Here is a 24,558-nt window from a genome sequence, read left to right as displayed (position 1 = left end):
GGTAACCATTGGGAGACATTTAGCAACAACCATCATTTCGTTTTTAGAACCCTTTTATGTGAAGGCATTTTCAAACATTAATTAGTAATTAGAGAAAATTGTCCTTTAAAGCCCAGTTCTAGTGTAAAGCAATGAAGTCATGGTTACAAATGAATTCTCATCCTGACTTAACTATTGAGAAATGGAGGCAGTTTGCATTTAGCTTACCCCAAAATGGATGTGGATTTAAAGTCAAAAGACAAGAGATAAACCAGGAAAAAATTTGCGACTTATATAATGCAATCATTTCTAAAAGTGAAAAGACCATTAATCTTATAAAAGAATAGGCAGAAGATATTAATAGACAAAGAAAAAAATTAGTTTAAATGGGCCTTTAGACATATGGCAAGGAGGTTCAACCTCTGTCCTAACAAGAATACTGCATATTGAAATTATACTGAGATACCATTTCTGACCTATCAGATTGTCAAAAATCCTAAACAATATGCTCTATTATGAACTTATGGGGAAACTTGTGCTTTCATGTATTGTTTGTAGGAATGCAAAATGTTACCACTCTATTGAGGGTAACTTGATAATATTTAATGAATATTTACATAGATTTTCCCTTTGACCCAGCCATCCCTAGGATTACAGCAGGAAGATTAACACAAAGCTATTTATTATTTTTCTTAAAATAGCAAATGACTAGAAAAATAACCCAAATATCAAAAAAGTGGACTGCTTGAATAAGCTGTGGTATAGCTGTACAATCAAGTATTATACTGTTATAAAAAGAAATATAAAAAATATGAAAAGGAATGATATTTAGATACTTTTAAGAGTAATTTAAATGAAAAGTGCAAGGTACAGAACAATGTTTATAGCATACATTTTGTCTAAGAAAGGAAAGAATATTAATTTATATGTTATATATTCATTTAAGATTATAATATTAATAAATACAATATAACCATACTATGCTTTTATATAACATATAATGAGTTATAGCAGTATAACTAATATAACGTATTTATATATATTTTTATTTATTTTTTGAGACAGGGTCTCACTCTGTAGTAGTCTGGCTGGAGTACAGTGGCATGATCGTGGCTCACCACAGCCTCAACTTCCTGGGCTCAAGCCATCCTCCCACCTCAGCTCCCCAAGTAGCTGGTACTGCAGGTGCATTCCTGGGCTCAAGCTATCCTCCCACCTCAGCTCCTCAAGTATCTGGGACTGCAGGTGCATGCTATCACACATGGCTAATTTTTGTGTTTTTTGTAGAGATAGGGATTTATCATGTTGCCTAGGCTGGTTTTGAACTCCTGGGCTCAAGTGATCCTCCTGTCTCGGCCTCCCAAAGTGGTGAGATTACAAGTGTGAGCCATGGTATCTGGCCTATATTTGTATATATTATTTATTCATATTTTTAGAAAAAAGTAGTAGACAGGCAAACCAAAAATGTTACCTATGAGGGAGGAAAGCAATAAGTAGAGGGGACAGACCTTGAAACCAAACTTCTGTAAGCTTATCTTATTACACAGTTTGACTATGCAACTGTGTGACTATTTCATATTAATAAATAATTGCATAAAAATGGCAGTCATTAAAAATAAAAGGAAACAGATGAACCTAACTATTGGTGCTGGGGCAAAGATGACATCAAAACTAATGATATTATAGCAAAAGGCTGCAGGAGCCAATTGAAGGGATCCATAAGATGGGATAATTTGAGTATCTAAAATGTTAATGTCTGGAATGGATCAAAACATTTCAAAAATGTATACTGTATGCAACATGTAAAACATATGCCATGAATTCATAATGATACTTTAAAAATAAGTGAAAAATCAAATATTGATCTTCATTAACATTTATGAGATTATTAACTCATTAATCTGAAGATAATGAATATGTGATTCTTTCCCTTTATTTATCCTGCCTTTTCTACAGAAACTGTACTTCAGGGTTACCAGGTACTTGAAGAGGTTTTTTTTTTTTTTTTTCCTTCAAGAATTCCAGCTAGATACCGAGGAAATCTAGACTTAGAAAAATTATAGTCATGCAGTCCTCCACTGAAATAATAGTTTTAGGAAGAGATTATCAATAGATGCGCAACCATTAGTGGAGTGAGTGGAAAACTTTATTATGGAGGAGTCAGGGTGTTGACGCAAACTAATGATGAATTTTAGCACCACTAAAGGTGGGATGACCAGACGTTATGTACCTCATTATGTGATACAATGGTAAATACTCAGCACATCACCTTTGAAATTTTCTTGCTTAAAAGAAGGAATTGGATGGTATAAAGGAGGCTTAAGAAACCTAACAGCTAACTGCAATGTGTGGACCTTGTTTGGAACATAGTTTGAAAATACCAGCTGTATTTGTTTTGAGACAGTTGAGAAATTTGTTTGATGATACTAGAGTATAATTGCTAATTCTGTTAGGTTTAATAAAAGTGTGGTAATGATTTTAAATAGTAATCACCTATGCTTGTATACAGAAGCTTATAGGAATAAAAGAGCAAGAAGTTTGTAATTTGCTTTAATACAGTTTTAAAAAAAGATAGTAAGGAACTGGGGGTTACAACAGGCAGGATTGGCAAAATGTTGATAATTCTGGAAGCTGCATAATACATACATAGATCTTCATTATATTATTTTCCTCTTGGGTATGTTTGAAAAGTTCAATAATACAAAGTTTTTAAGAGTTGGTGAAAAACCTCTAACTCACATGATTTTCTAAAACAGACACCGAAAAGACAACCACACTTTTCTCCTGAGAGACTTCTCACCAGCTCAAACAGTTCTTGTGTTATTAAAGTACTGGTCTGTGTCAACATTAGAAACTTGGGTGGGGAAAGTTTTTATTGAAATTATATAGCTTATCTGAATATAGATATTCTTTTCCGAAACGTTTAAATTCCATTGAGTACCTTTTCTCTAAATCAACCCTCTTATTTTAAATGACAGAAAATCTCATTTTGAAGTATTGCAAAGCTCTGCAGTCGCTGTAAGGCCAGAAATCTTTCTTTTTTGCCACGTGAAAGTATCAGTTACACATTGCCACAATACTTTTGTGTGACAAATAACCACAAAATCTTAGTAGCATTATAACAATAAGCTTATTGCTCCCACATTGGGGTCAGTTGGGTGTCTTCTACGCAGTTCTGCTAATCTTGGTTGGTTTACTGTTATAACGAGCACAGGCTGGTTAGGCCACTGATAAGATTCAATTCTGTTCTGCTTGCTGTTCATACGTCTGTAAACTATCCCAGGCGTAGTCGCTTGATGATGGCAGATATGTAAGAGGAAGCAGTAGGTCCAGTTGCACAACCACTTTTCAAGTGTTCATTCTAGAGCTACCTATTCTCTACTATAGAGGAAAGACTTCTGTGTACTTCACTCAATACTATGTGAATCATCAGATTTTCTACTCTGGCTAGTGGGAACAGGCACATGGCCAGCACTGTGTATCTGCTAGTTACTGTTTCCTTTTCTTTTAGCTGACTTTGGTGTTTAAGATTCCTTAAACACAATATGAAAAGCAGCAGTAACCGTAAAGTAAAATATTTATAAATTATGTTTCATTAAAATCAATAACTTCTAGTCATCAAAAGACGCTAGAGTGAAAACATAATTCACAGTGAGAAGATATTTGTAATATATAAAGACTCCTAAAAATTAATAAGAAGACAGCCCAATTTTTGTAAAATGGGTAAAAGACTTAAACAGACATTTCACAAAAAACGATATATGGCCAATGAGCATATGACAAAAGTCTTAATAGCATTTGTCATTAGGAAACTGCAAAAAACCCCCAACATATGGCCAAAGTAAAAATTTTCATTTTGTAAAATATATCAACCGCGACACATATTAAGACTTATACACGCTATATTATATATGTATACGTATGTACACATAGAGGTTTTACTTAATTTAAAAAACCACAAAAGCTTAGCACACACATATACACACCCCCACACACATGAATAGGAAAGTTCACTCATCTAGTTAGTGGCCGAGTAGAGACTGCTATTAAGATCGCTTACAGTTTTCAAACTTTTTTTTAATGGAAGTATACATGTGCATCTACATTTCTTCGTTCATAACATGAACAGTAAAAATCTAAGCTGCCGGGCACGGCGGCTCACCCCTGTAATCCCATCACTTTGGGAGGCTGAGGTGGGCAGATCACCTGAGATCAGGTGTTTGAGACCAGCCTGGCCAACATGGTGAAACCCCGTCTCTTCTAAAAACACAAAAAACAATTAGCTGGGCGTGGTGGCAGGTGCCTGTAATCCCAGCTACCTGGGAGGCTGAGCAGGAGAGTCCCTTGAACCCAGGAGGCAGAGGTTGCAGTGAGCTGAGTTTGCGCCATTGTACTCCAGCCTGGGCAACAAGAGCGAAACTCCATCTCAAAAAAAAAAAAAAAAAAAAATCTAAGCCTCTTTGGAGTGAAGGTAAAGGATATAAAATAGCTTTATAAACTGATGAATAATTTAGTAAAGAAAAATACAAAATATGGCAGACATTTTTAAAAGTCTGCTAATACTAAATGTAGGAGATGACATGGAACAGACGGAACTCTTATTCAGAACTGAAGGGTGTATATAATATAACTACTTTGGAACACAGTTTGTCATTGTTTCATGATATTGCAAATGTGCTTAACCTAGTACTTAAATCAGTTCCACTCCTAGGCGTGTACTCTAGTGACAATCTTGTACTTCTAGACCAAGATATGTTAATTTTTATTACCTTGTTTATAATAGCAAATAACTTTAAAGATCCCAAATATGTCAATGAATACATAAATTGTGGCAAATTCATAGACAGGGATACTGTAAGATAGAAATAAAATAAATATACTGCAGCTATAGGAATAATACGGATGAATACCTGAGATAACAGTGTTAAAAAGACGAGTTATAGAAGAATATATAACCTTTTTATAAAGTTCAAAAATAGGCAAAATTGAACATGTCTTATTTAGGATACCAAAAAGTAAGAGAATTATTAAAAATTTAGAGTAATGGCTATTTCAGAAAAGGTGGGGTTTATTAGGAGAACTTTTACTGTTTTATTATGGACATTCATAAGTGAACTTGGATGGATCTTGATTCTCTTTCTCTGGAGTATACTGGGAGGAGCATACTGACAGTGTCAATCATTTTGGATATATTCAGTTTCTTAAATGGTTATTAGAAGATTCAAGGATGTCAGTTTTAGTCTTATACTTCCTGACTCAACTATTACCTCTTCTATTTTATAAATATTAAAAATTTTATAATCATATTTTGAAAATTAAGGTGTTGGAAAAGTAAATACCTTGAAGTAAATAGTTGTTTTCTTTGGCTGGTGATAATACAGGGCACTTCACTTTTTATATTATGCATTTTTAAATCTTATAGGTCAATAATTAACATGCATTTTTTTATGTTTAGAAAAGATAATTATAGAAAGTAAAATAACAAATGCAAAATATTTACAATATATTTCTAACAAGGGTGGTAACCTTGAGTTATATGCTATCCTATTAAGCTGTCATGTCAGTCTTGATACTGAAGATATTCTTGCCAATCACCAGGCCCAATATTTACTCCCATTGCAGACTTTCAGATGAACATCTGTATCTTTCATCAGTATTTTAATAAGTCTAAATTTAGGTTAGCGTTTTCTTTATTGGTATAATATACTTGGTATCTGTTTATATGCAGTATTATTAAATAGTTGCCTGCATTCAACAGGAATGGGCTAAATAAAATAAATAAAATTTTAAAAAGTCCCATATCACTTGCTTTAAGTAAAAGTTAATTTTAAAAGCTATGCGATAAATATCCCTTGCCTGCAAGACCCTCCCTCTGCAAGACAGTCTTTTTTTAGAATTTCTTTTAGGACCTGTAACTTGGTGTAAATATGTGATTACAAGAAGTTGTGGTAAAACTTTTTACCACAACTTCTTGTAATCACATATTTACACTTAGTTATAGGTCCGAAAATGATGATGATGATTATTTTTTTTGAGACAGAGTTTTGCTCTGTTATCCAGGCTGGAGTGTAGTAGTGCAGTCATGGCTCACTGCAGCCTTAACCTCCCAGGCGCCGGTGATCTTCTTGCCACAGACTCCCGAGTAACTAGGACTACAGGTGCATGCCACCACACTTGGCTAACCATGGCTAATACCTGGGCACTGGGCTGTTGCCCAGGCTAGTCTCAAACTCTTCCCACCTTGTCCTCCTGTTAATGAGATTACAGGTGTGAGCCACTGTGCCCAGTCAACATTTTAATTTTAAAGGAACAAAATATAAATTATATGGTTATTAAAACCATATTTCTATGATTAATTTAAAATCTTTAAAAAAGTACTTTATATAGAATGTGAAATATTTTAGAAACATATCAATGATGTAATTGATAATGAAACACTAGTTTCCCATAGTATCAAGTTTACACCTATTTCTTGAGTTGACTACCTTGAAGATTATGGTATATCTCCATTTTTATGGGAGAATAAATCTCCATTTTGATGTTTTTGTGTGTGTTTGCTTTTGTGTGTATGTGATTAGACAAATATAATGGTTGTAGAAAAGGTCTTTTTAACATCCACTTTTCTTATATGACTGTATAATTTAAAAAATTATATGTTTATTCTCTTTAGAATTTTTTTTTTCTAAATGAGTACTCTAAAAATGTCACTTTAAATTGAGGCATAATGTTTGGAAAACATAATTTATTTATATTCTTGATGTCGATTTCAATAACATGCTAAGTTTTGCTCTGGTTGAATTTTTCCTGTATCCTAAGAGAAATTAATGACAATATTTTGACATAAGGTTTTCAGATTTTGCATTATTAAAAAAAGATTACAGTTGCATAGAATAAAAGAAAGCAATCCTTTTACTAGTCCTAGGAAAGGATTAGATAAGCATGACATATTTTATAAATTAAACACAATTCTTATTTGGATCAAAAGTCTAAGCAGTTTTTATAGATTTCTCAGGTTAAATGGAAATGTATTCCATTTTTCATAATGTGAAAAAATGTTTAAATTTGTAATTCTTATAATATTTGTATGCTGTAAGTGAGCTACCTCCACTTTATAAACTTACCAAAGTTCCTCCAAAGATATAAATTATGACTAATAATACTTGTTTACCAATTTAAAATTTTCCAACTAAAAGTTAATACTTGATTAAAGTAGTTGTTTATCAACTTTGTAAGCTTGAATTCAGACACAAATCCTTAACCTTTTTAAACAGTCCCTTTCTCCACTCCTTATCCCCACATTTTCTTCCCTAGTAAAGTCAGAAAACCCCCTAAACTTAATTATTAAAAATTTTTAACTTCGTAGATTCAGAGGGTACATGTGCAGGTTTGTTACAAGGGTATATTGGCTGACTTTTAGATTTGGGGTCACCTAGGTAGTGAGCATAGTACCCAATACATAAGTTTATTCAATCCTTGCCCTCCTCCCTCCTGTGTCTGTGGTTCCTATCTTTATGTCTGTGTGTACCCAGTGTTTAGCTTCCAGTTATAAGAGAGAACATGCAGTATTTGATTTTCGTTTTCTGTGTTAATTTGCTTAGGATAATGGCCTCCACAGCATCACGTTGCTGCAAAGGACATGATTTCATTCTTTTTATGGCTGTGTAGTATTCTATAATGCAAATGTACCACATTTTCTTTATCCAATCCACCAATGATGGGCACCTAGGTTGATTCCATGTCTTTGCTATTATGAATAGGGCTGCAATGAACATATGAGTGCATGTATCTCTTTGGTAGAATGATTTATTTTCCTTTGTGTGTATAGCCAGTAATTGGATTGCTGAGTTGAATGGTGGTTCTACTTTCATTTCTTTGAGAAATCTCTAAACTAATTTCTATAGTGGCTGAACTAATGTACATTCTCACCAACATCGTATAAGCATCTCCTTTTCTCTGCAGCATTGCCAACATCTGTTATTTTTTAACTTAAAAAAATAGTTTCAACTTGTATTTTAGATCAGGGGGTACATTTGCAGGTTTGTTGCATGGGTATATTGTGTGATGCTGAGGTTTAGGGTATGAATGATACTGTCACCCAGGTAGTGAGCATAATACCTGATAGGTAGTTTTTTGGCCCTTGCCCCAATTTCTCTCTCCTCTCTCTAGTAGTCTCCAGTGTCTGTGTTCCTGTCTTTATGCCCATGTGTACCCAGTACTTAACTTTCACTTACATATAAGAACATGTGGTTTGGTTTTCTGTTCCTGCATTAATTCACATAGGATAATCATGTCCAGCTGCATCCATGTTGCTGCAAAGGACATGATTTCATTTTTTTTATGAATGCATAGTGTTCCATGATGTATATGTACCACGTTTTCTTTATTCAATCCATCATGGTTGATTCCATGCCTTTGCTATTGTGAATAGTGCTGCAATCAACATACGAGTATCATTACTCATGTCATTATGATAGAACAACCTGTGTCATTATGATAGAACAATTTATATTCCTTTAGATATATATATATATATATATATATATATCCAATAATGAGATTTCTGGGTCAATTGATAGTTGTTTTAATTTCTTTGAGAAATCACCACACCGCTTTCCACAGTGGCTGAATTAATTTACATTCCCACAAGCAGTGTATAACCATTTTCTTTTCTCCATAACCTCTTGCTAGCATCTGCTGTTTTTTGACTTTTTCGTAATAGCCCTTCTGACATGTGTGAGGTGGTATCTCATTGTGATTTTTTGTTGTGGGAAGTCAGAGACCCTGAACGGAGGGACCAGCTGGAGCCGTGGCGCAGGAACATAAATTGTGAAGATTTCATGGACATTTGTCACTTCCTTAATAATACTCTTATAATTTCTTACACCTGTCTTTAATCTCTTAATCCTGTTATCTTCATAAGCTGAGGATGTACATAACCTCAGGACCCTGTGATGATTGCGTTAACTGTACAAATTGATTGTAAAACGTGTGTTTGAACAATATGAAATCAGTGCACCTTGAAAATGAACAGAACAACAGTGATTTTAGGGAACAAGGGAAGACAACCGTAAGGTCTGACTGCCTATGGGGTCGGGCAAAAATAGCTGTATTTTTCTACTTGCAGAGAGCCTATAAACGGATGTGCAAGTAGGCTCGCTAAATTCTTTTCCTAGCAAGGAATATTGATATTAATACTCTAGGAAGAGAATTGCATTTCTGGAGGGAGGTCTATAAACCACCGCTCTGGGAGTGTCTGTCCTATGCAGTTGAGATAAGGACTGAGATATGCCCTGTTTCCTGCAGTACCCTCAGGCTTACTAGGATTGGGAAGACCCCAGCCCTGGTAAATTTGAGGTCAGACCTGTTCTGTGCTCTCAAACCATGTTTTCTTTTTTCTTTTTTTATTATACTTTAAGTTTTAGGGTACATGTGCACAATGTGCAGGTTAGTTACATATGTATACATGTGCCATGTTGGTGTGCTGCATCCAGTAACTCATCATTTAACATTAGGCTGTCCCCTCCCCCCACCCCACAACAGGCCCCAGTGTTTGATGTTCCTCTTCCTGTGTCCATGTGTTCTCATTGTCGAACCCTGTTTTCTGTTAAGATGTTTATCAAGACAATATGTGCACAGCTGAACATAGACTCTTATCAGGAGTTCCTGATTTTGTCCTTGTCCTGTTTCCTCGGAAACGTGATCTTTGTTCTTTTTGCCCTTTGAAACATGTGATCTTTGTGACCTAGTCCCTGTTCGTACACCCCCTCCCCTTTTGAAATCCTTAATAAAACTTGCTGGTTTTGCGGCTCAGGTGGGCACCACGGTCCTACTGATTTGTGATGTCACCGCCGGTGGCCCAGCTGTAAAATTCCTCTCTTTGTACTCTTTCTCTTTATTTTTCAGATTGGCCAACACTTAAGGAAAATAGAAAGAACCTATGTTGAAATATTGGGGGTGGGTTACCCCAATAGTTTTTTCTTTCTTTTTTTTTTTTTTTGAGATAGGGTCTCACTCTTTTGCCCAGGCTGGAGTGCAGTGGCATGATCTTGGCCCACTACAATCTCTGCCTCTCGGGTTCAAGCGATTCTCCACAGATATGTATCACCATGCCCGGCTAATTTTTGTATTTTTAGTAGAGATTGGGTTTCACCATGTTGGCCAGGCTGGTCTTGAACTCCCAACCTCAGGTGATCCACCCACCTTGGCCTCCGAAAGTGCTGGGATTACAGGCCTGAGCCACTGCACTCAGCCTCATTGTCGTTTTGATTTGCATTTCTCTAAAGATTAATGATACTGAGCATTTTTCATCTGCTTGTTGGCCACGTGTATGTCCTCTTTTGAAAAATGTATTTTCACATGCTTTGCCCACATTTTAATGGGGTTCTTTGTTTTTTGCTTGAAATTTGTTTAAGCTCCTTGTAGATTCTGGATATTAGAGCTTTGTTGGATTCATAGTTTGCAAATAATTTCACCCATTCTGTAGGTTTTCGGATTGCTGTGTTGATAGTTTCTTTTTCTGTGCAGAAGCTTTTTAGTTTAATTAGATTCCATTTGCCAACTCTTGCTTTTGTAGCAGTTGCTTTTGAGGACTTAGCAATAAATTCTTTGCCAAGGTTGATATCCAGAGGGTATTTCCTAGGTTTTCTTCTAGGATTTCTATAGTCCTTGGCCTTACATTTTAGTCTTTAATCCGTCTTGAATTAATTTTTTTTTTTCTGAGGTGGAGTCTGGCTCTGTCACCCAGTCTGGAGTGCAGTGGTACCATCTTAACTCGCTGCAACCTCTGCCTCCAGAGCTCAAGTGATTCTCCTGTCTCAGGCTCCCAAGTAGCTGGGATTATAGGCACATGCCACCATACCGGGCATTTTTTTTTTTTTTTTTTTTTTTTTTTTTTTGTATTTTTGGTAGAGACAGGGTTTCACCGTGTGAGCCAGGCTGGTCTCAAACTCCTGGCCTCAAGTGATCTGCCAGCCTCGGCCTCCCAAAGTGCTGGGATTACAGGTGTGAGCCACCCCACCTGGCCATCTTGAATTAATTTTTGTGTATGGTGATATGTAGAGATCCAGTTTCATTCTTTTGCATATGGTTAACCAGTTATCCCAGCACCATTTATTGACTAGGGAGTTCCTTCCCCATTTTTTATTTTTTATTTTATTTTTTTTCATTTCCTTTTTTTTTATTATTATACTTTAAGTTCTGGGATACATGTCCAGGATGTGCAGGTTTGTTACATAGGTATACATGTGCCATGGTGGTTTGCTCAACCCATCATCCACATTAGGTATTTCTCCTAATGCTATCCCTCCCATAGCCCCCACACCCCCCAACAGGCCCTGGTGTGTGATGTTCCCCTCCCGGTGTCCATGTGTTCTCATTGTTCAACTCCCACTTACAAGTGAGAACATGTGGTGTTTGGTTTTCGATTCCTGTGTTAGTTTGCAGAGAATGATGGTTTCCAGCTTCATCCATGTCCCTGCAAAGGACATGAACTCATCCTTTTTTATGGCTGCATGGTATTCCAGGGTGTATATGTGCCACATTTTCTTTATCCTGTCTATCATTGATAGGCATTTGGGTTGGTTTCAAGTCTTTGCTATTGTGAATAATGCTTCAATAAACATATGTGTGCATGCATCTTTATAGTAGAATGATTTATAATCCTTTGGGTATATACCCAGTAATGGGATTGCTGGGTCAAATGGTGTTTCTGGTTGTAGATCCTTGAGGAATTGCCCCACTGTCTTCTACAATGGTTGAACTAGTTTACAGTCCCACCAACGGTGTAAAAGTGTTCCTATTTCTCCAGATCTCCAGTATATGTTGTTTCCTGACTTTTTAATGATCACCATTCCAACTGGAGTGAGATGGTATCTCATTGTGGTTTTGATTTGTATTTCTGTAATGACTAGTGATGATGAGATTTTTTTCTTATGTTTGTTGGCCACATAAATGTATACTTTTGAGAAGTGTCTGTTCATATCCTTTGCTCACTTTTTGATGGGGTTGTTTGCTTTTTTCTTGTAAATTTGTTTAAGCTCCTTGTAGATTCTGGATATTAGCCCTTTGTCAGATGGATAGATTGCAAAATTTTTCTCCCATTCTGTAGGTTGCCTGTTCACTCTGATGATAGTTTCATTTGCTGTGCAGAAGCTCTTTAGTTTATTTAGATCCCATTTGTCAATTTTGGCTTTTGTTGCCATTACTTTGGTGTTTTAGTCATAAAGTCTTTGCCCATGCTTGTGTCCTGGATGGTATTGCCTAGGTTTTCTTCTGGGGTTTTTGTGGTTTTAGGTTTTATGCTTAAGTCTTTAATCCATCTTAATTTTTTTTTTTTCATTTATTTATTATACTTTAGGTTTTAGGGTACATGTGCACAATGTGCAGGTTTGTTACATATGTATCCATGTGCCATGTTGATTTCCTGTACCCATTAACTCGTCATTTAGCATTAGGTATATCTCCTAATGCTGTCCCTCCTCCCTCCCCCCACCCACCAACAGTCCCCGGAATGTGATGTTCCCCTTCCTGTGTCCATGAATCCTCATTGTTCAATTCCCACCTATGAGTGAGAACATGCAGTGTTTGGTTTTTTGTCCTTGCGATAGTTTACTGAGAATGATGTTTTCCAGTTTCATGCATGTCTCTACAAAGGACATGAACTCATCATTTTTTATGGCTGCATAGTATTCCATGGTGTGTATGTGCCACATTTTCTTAATCCAGTCTATCGTTGTTGGACATTTGGGTTGGTTCCAACTCTTTGCTATTGTGAATAGTGCCGCAATAAACATACGTGTGCATGTGTCTTTATAGCAGCATGATTTATAGACCTTTGGGTATATCCAGTAATGGGATGGCTGGGTCAAATGGTATTTCTAGTTCTAGATCCCTGAGGAATCGCCACACTGACTTCCACAATGGTTGAACTAGTTTACAGTCCCACCAACAGTGTAAAAGTGTTCCTATTTCTCCACATCCTCTCCAGCACCTGTTGTTTCCTGATTTTTTAATGATGGCCATTCTAACTGGTGTGAGATGGTATCTCACTGTGGTTTTGATTTGCATTTCTCTGATGGCCAGTGATGATGAGCATTTCTTCATGTGTTTTTTGGCTGCATAAATGTCTTCTTTTGAGAAGTGTCTGTTCATGTCCTTTGCCCACTTTTTGATGGGGTTGTTTGTTTTTTTCTTGTAAATTTGTTTGAGTTCATTGTAGATTCTGGATATTAGCCCTTTGTCAGGTGAGTAGGTTGCAAAAATGTTCTCCCATTCTGTAGGTTGCCTGTTCACTCTGATGGTAGTTTCTTTTGCTGTGCAGAAGCTCTTTAGTTTAATTAGATCCCATTTGTCAATTTTGGCTTTTGTTGCCATTGCTTTTGGTGTTTTAGACATGAAGTCCTTGCCCACGCCTATGGCCTGAATGGTATTGCCTAGGTGTTCTTGTAGGATTTTAATGGTTTTAGGTCTAACATTTAAGTCTTTAATCCATCTTGAATTAATTTTTGTATAAGGTGTAAGGAAGGGATCCAGTTTCAGCTTTCTACATATGGCTAGCCAGTTTTCCCAGCACCATTTATTAAATAGGGAATCCTTTCCCCATTTCTTGTTTTTGTCAGGTTTGTCAAAGATCAGATAGTTGTAGCTATGCGGCATCATTTCTGAGGGCTCTGTTCTGTTCCATTGATCTATGTCTCTGTTGTGGTACCAGTACCATGCTGTTTTGGTTACTGTAGCCTTGTAGTATAGTTTGAAGTCAGGTAGCGTGATGCCTCCAGCTTTGTTCTTTTGGCTTAGGATTGACTTGGCGATGCGGGCTCTTTTTTGGTTCCATATGAACTTTAAAGTAGTTTTTTCCAATTCTGTGAAGAAAGTCATTGGTAGCTTGATGGGGATGGCATTGAATCTATAAATTACCTTGGGCAGTATGGCCATTTTCACGATATTGATTCTTCCAACCCATGAGCATGGAATGTTCTTCCATTTGTTTGTATCCTCTTTTATTTCATTGAGCAGTAGTTTGTAGTTCTCCTTGAAGAGGTCCTTCACATCCCTTGTAAGTTGGATTCCTAGGTATTTTATTCTCTTTGAAGCAATTGTGAATGGGAGTTCACTCATTATTTGGCTCTCTGTTTGTCTGTGATTGGTGTACAAGAATGCTTGTGATTTTTGTACATTGATTTTGTATCCTGAGAGTTTGCTGAAGTTGCTAATCAGCGTAAGGAGATTTTGGGCTGAGACAATGGGATTTTCTAGATATACAATCATGTCATCTGCAAACAGGGACAGTTTGACTTCCTCTTTTCCTAATTGAATACCCTTTATTTCCTTCTCCTGCCTGATTGCTCTGGCCAGAACTTCCAGCACTATGTTGAATAGGAGTGGTGAGAGAGGGCATCCCTGTCTTGTGCCAGTTTTCAGAGGGAATGCTTCCAGTTTTTGCCCATTCAGTATGATATTGGCTGTGGGTTTGTCATAGATAGCTCTTATTATTTTGAGATACATCCCATCAATACCTAATTTATTGAGAGTTTTTAGCATGAAGGGTTGTTGAATTTTGTCAAAGGCCTTTTCTGCATCTATTGAGATAATCATGTGGTTTTTGTCTTTGGTTCTGTTTATATGCTGTATTACATTTATTGATTTGCGTATGTTGAACCAGCCTTGCATCCCAGGGATGAAGCCCACTTGATCATGGTGTATAAGCTTTTTGATGTGCTGCTGGATTCGGTTTACCAGTATTTTATTGAGGATTTTTGCATCAATGTTCTGTATAAGGTGTAAGGAAGGGGTCCAGTTTCAGTTTTCTACATATGGCTAGCCAGTTTTCCCAACACCATTTATTAAAAAGGGAGTGCTTTCCCCATTGCTTGTTTGTGTCAGGTTTGTCAAAGATCAGATGGTTGTAGATGTGTGGCATTATTTCTGAGGCCTCTGTTCTGTTTCATTGGTTTATATATCTGTTTTGGTACCAGTACCTTGCTATTTTGGTTACTGTAGCCTTGTAGCCTTTTTGATTTTAGCTGCAGCCTTTTTTATTTTAGCTACTCTATTGAGTGTGAAATGTTACGCCATTGTGGTTTTAATTTACATTAGATCATGTTGAACACTTTTTTGTGTACCTGTTTGCCATTCCTATAACTTCTTTTGTGAAGTGTATATTCACTCTTTACTGCAAGGGAATTATTAGTCTTTTTACTTTGGTTGTATATATTGTGGATATGTCTTCTTCTGTATAGCTATCTTCTTGTTTCTACTATTTAACAATAACAACAAAAGGATGTTATACATAAAAGATACTGATCCATTTAATACTTCTAAGCTGCTGGCAGTTTTGGAAGGAAAGTAATTAGTATTTAAAATGCAAACTTTGTAATTTTAAATTTAAAACAAAAATTACATTCTATTTTGTTTTTGATTTCAGGTGCAATTAAAAACTAGCATTTCTAGTCAGTATGTAATTCGGATGCAGCCGACTAATAGATGCCTTTCTACACTGGAGTGTGCAGCTGTTGCTCTTTCCATCTTGGAGAAAAATAATTACATACAAGAGGTACGTCTTTATAAGGTTATAGTTTTTGAAAGTGGGAGTTTTCTTCGATTTTACATAGAAGATGTAGACATGCTTGTTAAATTTGTAACTCATGTGACAAGTAGAATCTTCTGTGATAGAAATTTATGTACTTTTATAACCTTCTTTCCCCTGTGGTGTTTTTCTGTGTGTGTTTAGCATTCCAGATTGCATTATTTAAATATTCATACTAAGCTGTGCAAACAGCATTTGTAATATGCAAAATTACATTTAAGTAGCACAACATTAAGTAGTTTTTTGACTAGATTTTTCTTTTAGTGTTTTCTCTTCTCTTTTTGGTATTTTGTGTTCTCTTGTGCTCAGCCTTTTCTTCTTTTTAGTTAAAAGAACATTCTATAGCAACATTTTTATTTTTGCATTGGTGCCGTTATTTGAGTAGGTATACTAACTTTCTGTTTCTCGTGTTAACCTTGCTTAGAATGTAAAAAAAGACATTTTTCTTGAAAAAATGCCTAGAGAATATGAAAATGTTATAACCTGCAATTATTTCATTTAATTTCTATGAAAGCATGATGATTTCATATATAATTAATAATCATCAGCAAAGAATAATGTTTCAGTGTGCTTACTAACATCTCAGTCTTTTGGAACATATAAGGAACAGCATTTGTAGCAAAAGAAAAAATAGTGAAATAAAACCTACATTGTTAGGGTTTTTTAGTTATTGAAAAGTTTTGATAAATACAACTCATGAAGAAAGTCAGAGGATAATGAGTACAACTAAAAGGGATTTATAGCTCCCCCTTCAAAACACAACATGAACACATGCATGCACACACGCACATACACACATGCACGTGAGGTACTCTTTCCCGCCTTCTTTCTTTCTCATTATCCATTATGGTTACAGTTATGAGTATGCCTTAAACACGAAGGAAATTTCAATAATAGATGAAAGTTCAGTTCAGAGTAAATGTATTAGCTACCAAGATGTTAATCCTAAAGAGAACAAAAAGATATCAAAAGCAAGGAGTGTCAAAGAATGTTAGAAGCAGGCATTGAATTACTTTTTTCCTCTCTTGTACCCTAAGCTGTGGAATATGTCAGAGTTGGAGACTTTTTTTTTTCTTTTGAAAGAAGTAGGCTTTGTGTGTGTGTGTGTGTGTGTGTGTGTGTGTGTGTGCATGTGTTTGAGCAGACTTTGTTTAGGGTCTAGGCAATTTCACTTTCTCTGCCTTTGAAAAAAAATTCATGAAGGACCATAGTTTCTTACTTTAAATGAGCAGGGAGTGTTCTCAGACACCTTTCCATCTCCTCTAACCATGTCACCTACTCCCATGTCCCTGGCCATGAACATAGTACTTTATATACCCCATATGTATCTTTCTGTTTTATTTACCATCATCTCTGTATATTTTTAAGCAAATATATATACATACACACTCTTCACAGGTGTCTTAATAGAATTATGTAACCCAGTGCTGTTGTTTAAACTTTCTTTCTCTACAGTCTCTGCGTTTTCTTTTTTGTTGATGTAAAACTCTGGGATCAGACAACATCAGACCAAACAAGGACCCATTGAAAGTTCAAATTTTGAGGGAAAAATATATTCCTTAGCTATAGATTTAAAGCTTACTTTTCTCCCCTTTTGGGTTCTGGAAATAATTCTTTATGGACTTATATCTCTTATTCCCACGATTGGAATTGGATTTTTACTGCAATCCTAAATGTAACCTTTAAGGTTAGTAATGGTGGTGGTTATGGTAATAGTAGCTGTAGAATAATAGGGTTACAGTTAAGGATAGGGTTTGTACTACTACTACTACTAATTCTGCTGGTGCTCCCTTCTCTCCAGTTTTATATTATTTTGTACGTTATATTAATGTACCATCTACTTGTAAAAAAAGATAAATTTAAAAATTAATATACCATTATATTAGGAACCCTATTAGCTAAGAATGTTTCAGGCTTTATTTTACAAATGTTCTAGACTCTACAAAGTAATAGAATGAATTCTTTCAAAGTTAACTGATGAGAAACTTTTTGAAAAAATGATATAACATTATATGGTTAGGACAACTTTCTTCCTGTTGTTTTAGGGCCTCTTCTCCATCAGCATTTTTTCATTCTTTCATTACTTCTATTGTTTTATATAACCCGAGGCATTTATTGATGACATAAAGCCACAGGCTGACTTGAATCTTGCTAGATTGTGCTTTGTGATGTGATATCTTAAAAAACAAAAAAAGAAAAAAGGAATCCTTATTGTGACAACTTGAGACTTGCAAAATACATTCTGAGTGTAATATCTAACAAACGGCAAAGTTTAAGATAACAGAATGGTGACAGGACCCATTATCTCTTCAGCTTTTGTTATTGTTGTCTGTAGATAAAATTAAACATAAAGTCCCAAAGTAATAGTGAGGTCTTAGAGCCCTCATTCTGCTTGCTTTGGTTGCCAGGAGTAATTGTACTGCAGTGGCCAGGAGTAGAAAAAGGATATTTGGCAGTCATACCTGGGATTTGGGAGGTACTGATAACATGGTGGGAGAGTGAGCAGAAGAAATACATAATAAAACATCTCAAGTTACTTGTTATTACAGATGGCAAAAATTGCCTCCAGCCACAATTTATAGTAAAAGCTGTTTTCTTAGTGGGGGAACCCCACATCTAGCCTTTTCAAATCTAGTTACGAGAAAAAAATTAGCATCTAGTTACGATAATAAATTAGCATCTTTGTGAAATGCAGTACCAGTCTGCCCTAAACATAGGTGTTTTCTTGCCCTCCTGGGGAGGAAAGTGATGACATACACTTTTTCCCAATAACCTTTTATCAGGGGCGTTCTAATAAAACCTTAAGATGGTGGGAGAGAATAGTAAATTTTCTTTTTCTTTTTCCTTTCTTTTTCCTCTTCTCTTTGCTTCACTTTCCTTCGCTTTTCTTTTTTCTTTTTCTTTTCCAACAGAGTCTTGCTCTGTCACCCAGGCTGGGGTGCAGTGGCGTGATCTTGATTCACTGCAACTTCTCCCTCCTGGGTTTAAGTGATCCACCCCAGCCTGCCAAGTAGCTGGGACTACAGGTGCATGCCACCATGCCCAGCTAATTTTTGTATTTTTTATAGAGATGGGAGAGGCGGGGGGAAGTCTCATGTTGCCCAGATTGGTCTTGAACTCCTAGGGGATTTAAGCGATTCACCCGCCTTGGCCTGCCAAAAGGTTGGAATTACAGGCCTGAGCTACCGTGCCTGCCAGAGAAGAGTAAATTTTCACTTGGCTTCATTCTATAGAGGCAGGGCTCCTCAAAATAAAGAACTTGGTACAGAATAGCTTTGTTAGTCTGTTGTCTCATCTTCACTCTTTATTCTAGAGCAGTTTTTCAAGCACCTGAGAGCATGGCTACATGAAAGTAGCACGATGTGGATTTTGAAGTAGTTTTGAATTACAACTTATTATCATAACTTTTTGCAAGTGGGCAGACCACATAATTTCTTTGTACTTGTGTTCTTATCTGTAGTATACAAATAGCTACCTCATAGTATTTCAAGAACTGAGATAATAATGAGTAATTGCCACAGTTGTCAACACAGGCACTCAAAAAGAGTTAATCTTTTTGCCTGTCTTTTCCTCTCTAATTTTTGCCTGTAGATTGGCAAAAGAAAGTCTGAACTAAAAGGTGGTGGCTTTCATTAGCTACTGCAGTATTTACCAGGAGTTTTCATACCTTGGAAGCCTTTAGCTTGGGGTTCTTTTTTATTACAGAACCTTTTCTGCTTTCGAAGTTTTATCATAGGAATTTTTAAAGATAGATGTGGCAAAACCTCCTGCTATAGCCTGCATGTTTTAGCTCTACCCAATATCTGCAGCTGGTAGTAATGGTTCCTTGAAAACTGTCACTTTTCACATGCAGCAAAAAGAATTTACTAGGGTAGGCTACAACTTTAAAACTCTAAAGTTGAAATCACGTGAGATGACAAAAGTTTATGCATCTCTCATGCTGTTTGTCTAATGGGATTACCCTGACGACCTCTGCTGATTGCAGTCACTCAGGCGCCCAACCTGATGGAGGAACTATCCAGATAATTCATCCCACTTTCATCAAGGAAGGAGCAAGGAAGGTGGTGAATCCTATACCACTTTTAATGCTTCTGCCCTAAGGTGACACATATTAGTTGTACTCACATTTCATTAACCAAAGGAAGTTATATAGCTGTGCCTAAATTTAAAAAGGGATAGAAAATACCAGTCTGCTCATGTATCAAGAAGGAGGTCTGGCCTATTTGTGAACAGCTGTAGGGAGTACCAACAGATGGAGCGGGGATCTAATCCAGATCTGCCTGTTTCCAAAATTTGTTCTCTTCATTACCTCAGTAAATTGATAGAATCTTATCTTCAGGATGTAAAAGTTGGAATCTTTTGACCATAAGAATATGAATTTTCTTCTGAATACAAGAATATAATAAGTGTCATAAAATATCAATAGAATCTTCATTTGTCTTGGTGTGTATGTCATCCTAGGTATGTTTCCTAGGTACAATGTTTCAGAATACAGTCCACTGTGCTGACTCTGTAAAGTACGTAAAGTCATATATAGTTATTTTAGCATTCCCTCTCTTGTTTTCCTCATTAAAATAAATTATGGGAACACGCATAAGGAGTTTTCTATAATAGTATTGTGCAGAGCCTTTCCAAGATGTTTACCTTTTTTCTTTCTCCTTCCTTCCTTCCTTCCTTCCTTCCTTCCTTCCTTCCTTCCTTCCTTCCTCCCTTCCTCCCTCCCTCCCTCCCATCCTTCCTTCCTTGTCCCTACCCTTTCCCTTCCCTTTGCCTTTCTTTTCTTTCCTTCCTTTTCTTTCTTTTCTTTCAGTTCTCATTCTGGGCCAGATGCGGTGGCTCACACCTGTAATCCCAGCACTTTGGGAGGCTGAGGCAGGTGGATCACAAGGTCAGGAGTTCGAGACCAGCCTGGCCAATATAGTGAAACCCTGTCTCTACTAAAAATACAAAAATAAGCTGGGCGTGGTGGTGGGCGCCTGTAGTCCCAGCTACTCAGGAGGCTGAGGCAGAAGAATCACTTGAACCCAGGAGGCGGACGTTGCAGTAAGCTGAGATTGTGCCACTGCACTCCATCCTGGGTGACAGAGCAAGACTCCATCTCAAAAAAAAAAAAAAAAAAAAAAAGGAGAAGAAAGTTTCTCATTCTGTCACCGAGACTGGAGCACAGTGATATGATCGTGGCTCACTGCTGCCTTGACCTCCCAGGCTCTAGCGATCCTCCTGCCTCAGCCTCCTGAGTAGCTGGGACCACAGCTGCACACCACCATGTCTGGCTAATTTTTTCTATTTTCTTTTTTTTTTTAATAGAAACAGGGTCTTGCCATATTGCCTAGGCTGGTCTCAATCTGCTGGGCTTAAGCAATCCTCCTGCATCAGCCTCCCAAAATGCTGGGATTACAGATGTAGGGGTGTGTATTACAGTCAGGAATTATATTTGCCTGCATGTAAGAGAGCCCTTACTGCAGTGGTTAATTCACATGGGGTTTTCTTTTTCTCCTGTAAGTCAGAAATGCTGAGGTGGGCAGTCCTGACTGGGAATGCAGCTTGAAAAAGACTTCAGGGACAAGTTTTCTTTTCTTTCTGTCCATCATCTTATGTATTTGGCTTTAATCTTCATGTTTATTGCCTAGTAGTCACATGATGCTTGTCCTACCTTCAACAATTATTTTCTAGGCAGGAAAAAAGGACAAAAACCTATGCCTGCTAAGTTTGTCCTCTTTAAAGAGTATCTCTAGAAGCCCCATCAAAGGACTTCTAGTTACATCTTCTTGGATAGATTGGGTCATTAGTCAATGTAATATTAGTAGCTGGACACATTGCTACCTTCAATATAATTTGAATTATTTTAATAAGGGAGAAAATAATGAATACAAAGAAGGAACTACTAGTGACTATCACAATTTTTTAAGATTTCATTGTAAATTAAAGCTATTAAGCCCTTTTTCTACCACTTGTGTTGTGCATCAGCCTCCCAAAATGCTGGGATTACAGATGTGAGAGTGTGTGTTTTAGTTAGGAATGGTATTTGGCCGCATGTAAGAGAACCCTTACTGCATTTGTTAATTCATGTGGGGTTTTCTTTGTGGGTTAATACATTTTCATGTAGACATTGTGAATTTTTTGTAGTTAAACCTATCAGTTTTTTCTTTGTTTGTTTTGTGCTCCTTTAACAATCTGTTTAATTAAGTTTTTTTGCTATTATTTTTGAAAACATCTTCATCAGGGGTCTCAGGCCCAAGGAAGGAATCTCACCCAAAATATGTTTAAAACACTGGCATAGTGTTGTTATTTTTTTTAATTTTTGAATTTGGATAACTTCAGGTAGAGCATATACTCCAGTTGTATTACAACCGCCACTATTCTCTGTTAGCTTGTAAAGAACCACCCAGTTTACCTGTTTCTGTTACCGTGGCTGGCCTATAGGTATTTGAATTTAGATGGTTCAGATATTGTTAGAATGATTTCAAATGCACCAAGACCTGAGTATCTAACTTGTATGTGGTCCATGGCACTATTGTGAGAGAAATAGCAAACCGTTTACCCATTGCTGCCATCGTCTAATTGTTATCAGGTGTCAGTAAGCTTGCATTAATTTGTCATAGAAACTGAATTGACTATTTTGGTGTACTTATCTTTGTATTTAAATGTCTCATTTAATCTGCTTGTTATGGATTCAATTATAATGGCAACAATATTTCCTGGTGTTTGAATAAGTTAATGTATAAAACTCATATCAGACTTTATAACCTATGTGGAAAATCAGTATTTGTATCTTTTTACTAAAATTCCGTAGTGTGATATTAAGGTATGAATTTTAAAGACATTATTTATCTAGAAATAATTATATATTTATATATAATGCCTATTGTTCCTCATAGTTAAAAGCCAATCCTAATAAAAGAAACATAACTCCTATTTCTGAATGAAAAATGTAGATAGAATATCATGATTTGTCACAGATACTTTTTTAGTGTCTTTTTTCTCTTAACAGACTTTGCTTCGCCCTCTTCAAGCTTTATGCTCTTTTCAACTTCAGCATGGTGCCCAAATTCGCCTCAGCAAGGAACACCTTCTGAAAAATGGATTATATCCTAAACCAATGCCAAAGAACAAACGCAAACTCAGGAAAATGGAATTGTTAATGAATAGTGTTAAAATTTAGTACAGTTATTCTTTTGGTGCTAGCTTAACTGTCTTCATCTAACAATACCAAATTAAGTTTTCATATAGTTTAGGTCTGTAGGTTTTTGACTTGCTAAAGAAGAATGAGAATTGCATACTAATCTTACCCAGAAGAAGGAAGTAAACCAAATATTCATAAAAACAAATAAACAGAAATTCACTGGCTCACTGAAAAGCAGGATTTCATACTGTACTTGTTTTTAAAAATGTGCCTCTAATACATGTTTTCAAACCCAAATTTAAAATATGATTTGTTGTTGAGATGGGTTAGAAGTTCTTACTTGTAAAATAGAAGGAAATTGTTGTAGTGGATTGGAACGGTGTTGTTTCCGTTAATGTTTATAAATAATTAGGTGTAGACCAATAATATAAGATTCCTACATCAGTTTGCAGTCCTGACTTTATAGTTTGAAATAAGTAGCAAAAGAAAATTATGATAATCAAGTTATTATTTTGTAAAATAGTATAAAGGAATAAGGAAATTTTAAGTATGGTTTAGGGGCTAAATTTGAACTCAGCTAATATGATTTAAGTGCTCTATTAATTGCCCTGATTTTTAAAGAGGTGCATGTAATTTTGAAATAGCACAGACTTTCATTTGTAATCACTCTGGATAAATTTGTATTTTTCAGTGTTCATTGAACAGGCTTATTGACTCTGGTAAACTTATTTTATTGATGTTTTCATATGGAAAATAGTTAGTGGAATGTGATACAATTGTTATTTTCGGAACATATTTCTTTAGGGCTATTTAAGATAACATTTTTAATGGGCAAAAACTTTCCGTTTGAGAGAAAAAATTCTTCCTGCTCTGTGGGAAAATATTTGCTGAGATTTTGTATAGAATAAGATACATGTATGTAACATATATGTGTATTCAGCACAAGTCTACTGCAATTATGTACATATTTTGGCAAGAAGAGGGGATTTTGTTTAGTCTTTGTTCATGACTTCTAGAGTTTCCTGTATCTAGTGTTAAGTTGTAAGGAAAAACTAAACATGCAATTTAAAGGTAAACTTGATAACTATTTATGGAGCATAGACCAATGATTATTTCTCACAGTTTTCATGCTCATTTGTTTATTATTTACTTGGATTAGACTCATTAAAAGCTATAATGCTGGTCACAATTAGAATGCTAATATTTGGGGAAACTATGCAGAAAATATTTTAAAATATTAAAAGTTAGAGTGCTAGCTTCTATTGTTGATTTATTTTTGGATTTAAAAACAAATTAGGGCTGGGCCTATTAGCTCACACCTGTAATCCCAGCACTTTGGGAGGCTGAGATGTGAGAATTGCTTGAGCCCAGGAGTTTGAGACCAGCCTGGGCAATGTGGTGAGACCCCATCTCCATACAAAATTAAAAAAAAATAATTAGCTAGATGTGGTGGTGTGCACCTGTAGTCCTAGCTACTTGGGAGGCTAAGGTGGGAGGATCACTGGAGCCCAGGACATCAAGGTTGCAAGGAGCTATGTTCATTCCACTGCACTCCAGCCTGGGTTACAGAGTGAGACCTGTCTAAAATAAATAAATAGATAAACAAACTAGCTCATTTACAATGTAAAGCACCTAATATCAAATGATTATTTGGTGTACTAGAAAAGAAACAGCATATAATAATGTATAATAGTTTCTTAACAAGTGGGGCTAAAATCATTTTATAGTAATTTTTCACATTGATATTAAACTTCATGAGTTTCTTTTAATCATTATTATTATTATTATTATTATTATTATTATTATTACTATGTGAGATGGAATCTCGCTCTGTAGCCCAGGCTGGAGTGCAGTGGCGCAATCTCGGCTCAAT

General features: G+C 36.1%; 1 protein-coding gene across 2 annotated transcripts in view; it reads left to right on the top strand.

Annotated features, from left to right (window-relative positions):
- The window catches only part of DTWD2 (DTW domain containing 2), a 161,447-nt gene extending 137,502 nt beyond the window's left edge, over positions 1-23,945 (top strand). For both annotated transcript variants that reach the window (XM_055298764.2, XM_055298765.2), the window contains 2 exons: positions 15,401-15,529; positions 22,554-23,945. In XM_055298764.2, the coding sequence (XP_055154739.2) occupies positions 15,401-15,529; positions 22,554-22,724 (300 nt within the window). In that variant the 3' untranslated portion in view covers positions 22,725-23,945. The remainder of the gene's footprint in view (positions 1-15,400; positions 15,530-22,553) is intronic.
- The last annotated feature ends 613 nt before the right edge of the window (positions 23,946-24,558 follow it).

This window comes from Symphalangus syndactylus, chromosome 11 (assembly GCF_028878055.3).
Source record: "Symphalangus syndactylus isolate Jambi chromosome 11, NHGRI_mSymSyn1-v2.1_pri, whole genome shotgun sequence".
Taxonomy (NCBI): domain Eukaryota; kingdom Metazoa; phylum Chordata; class Mammalia; order Primates; family Hylobatidae; genus Symphalangus; species Symphalangus syndactylus.
This window is presented reverse-complemented; position numbering and strand designations above follow the sequence as displayed.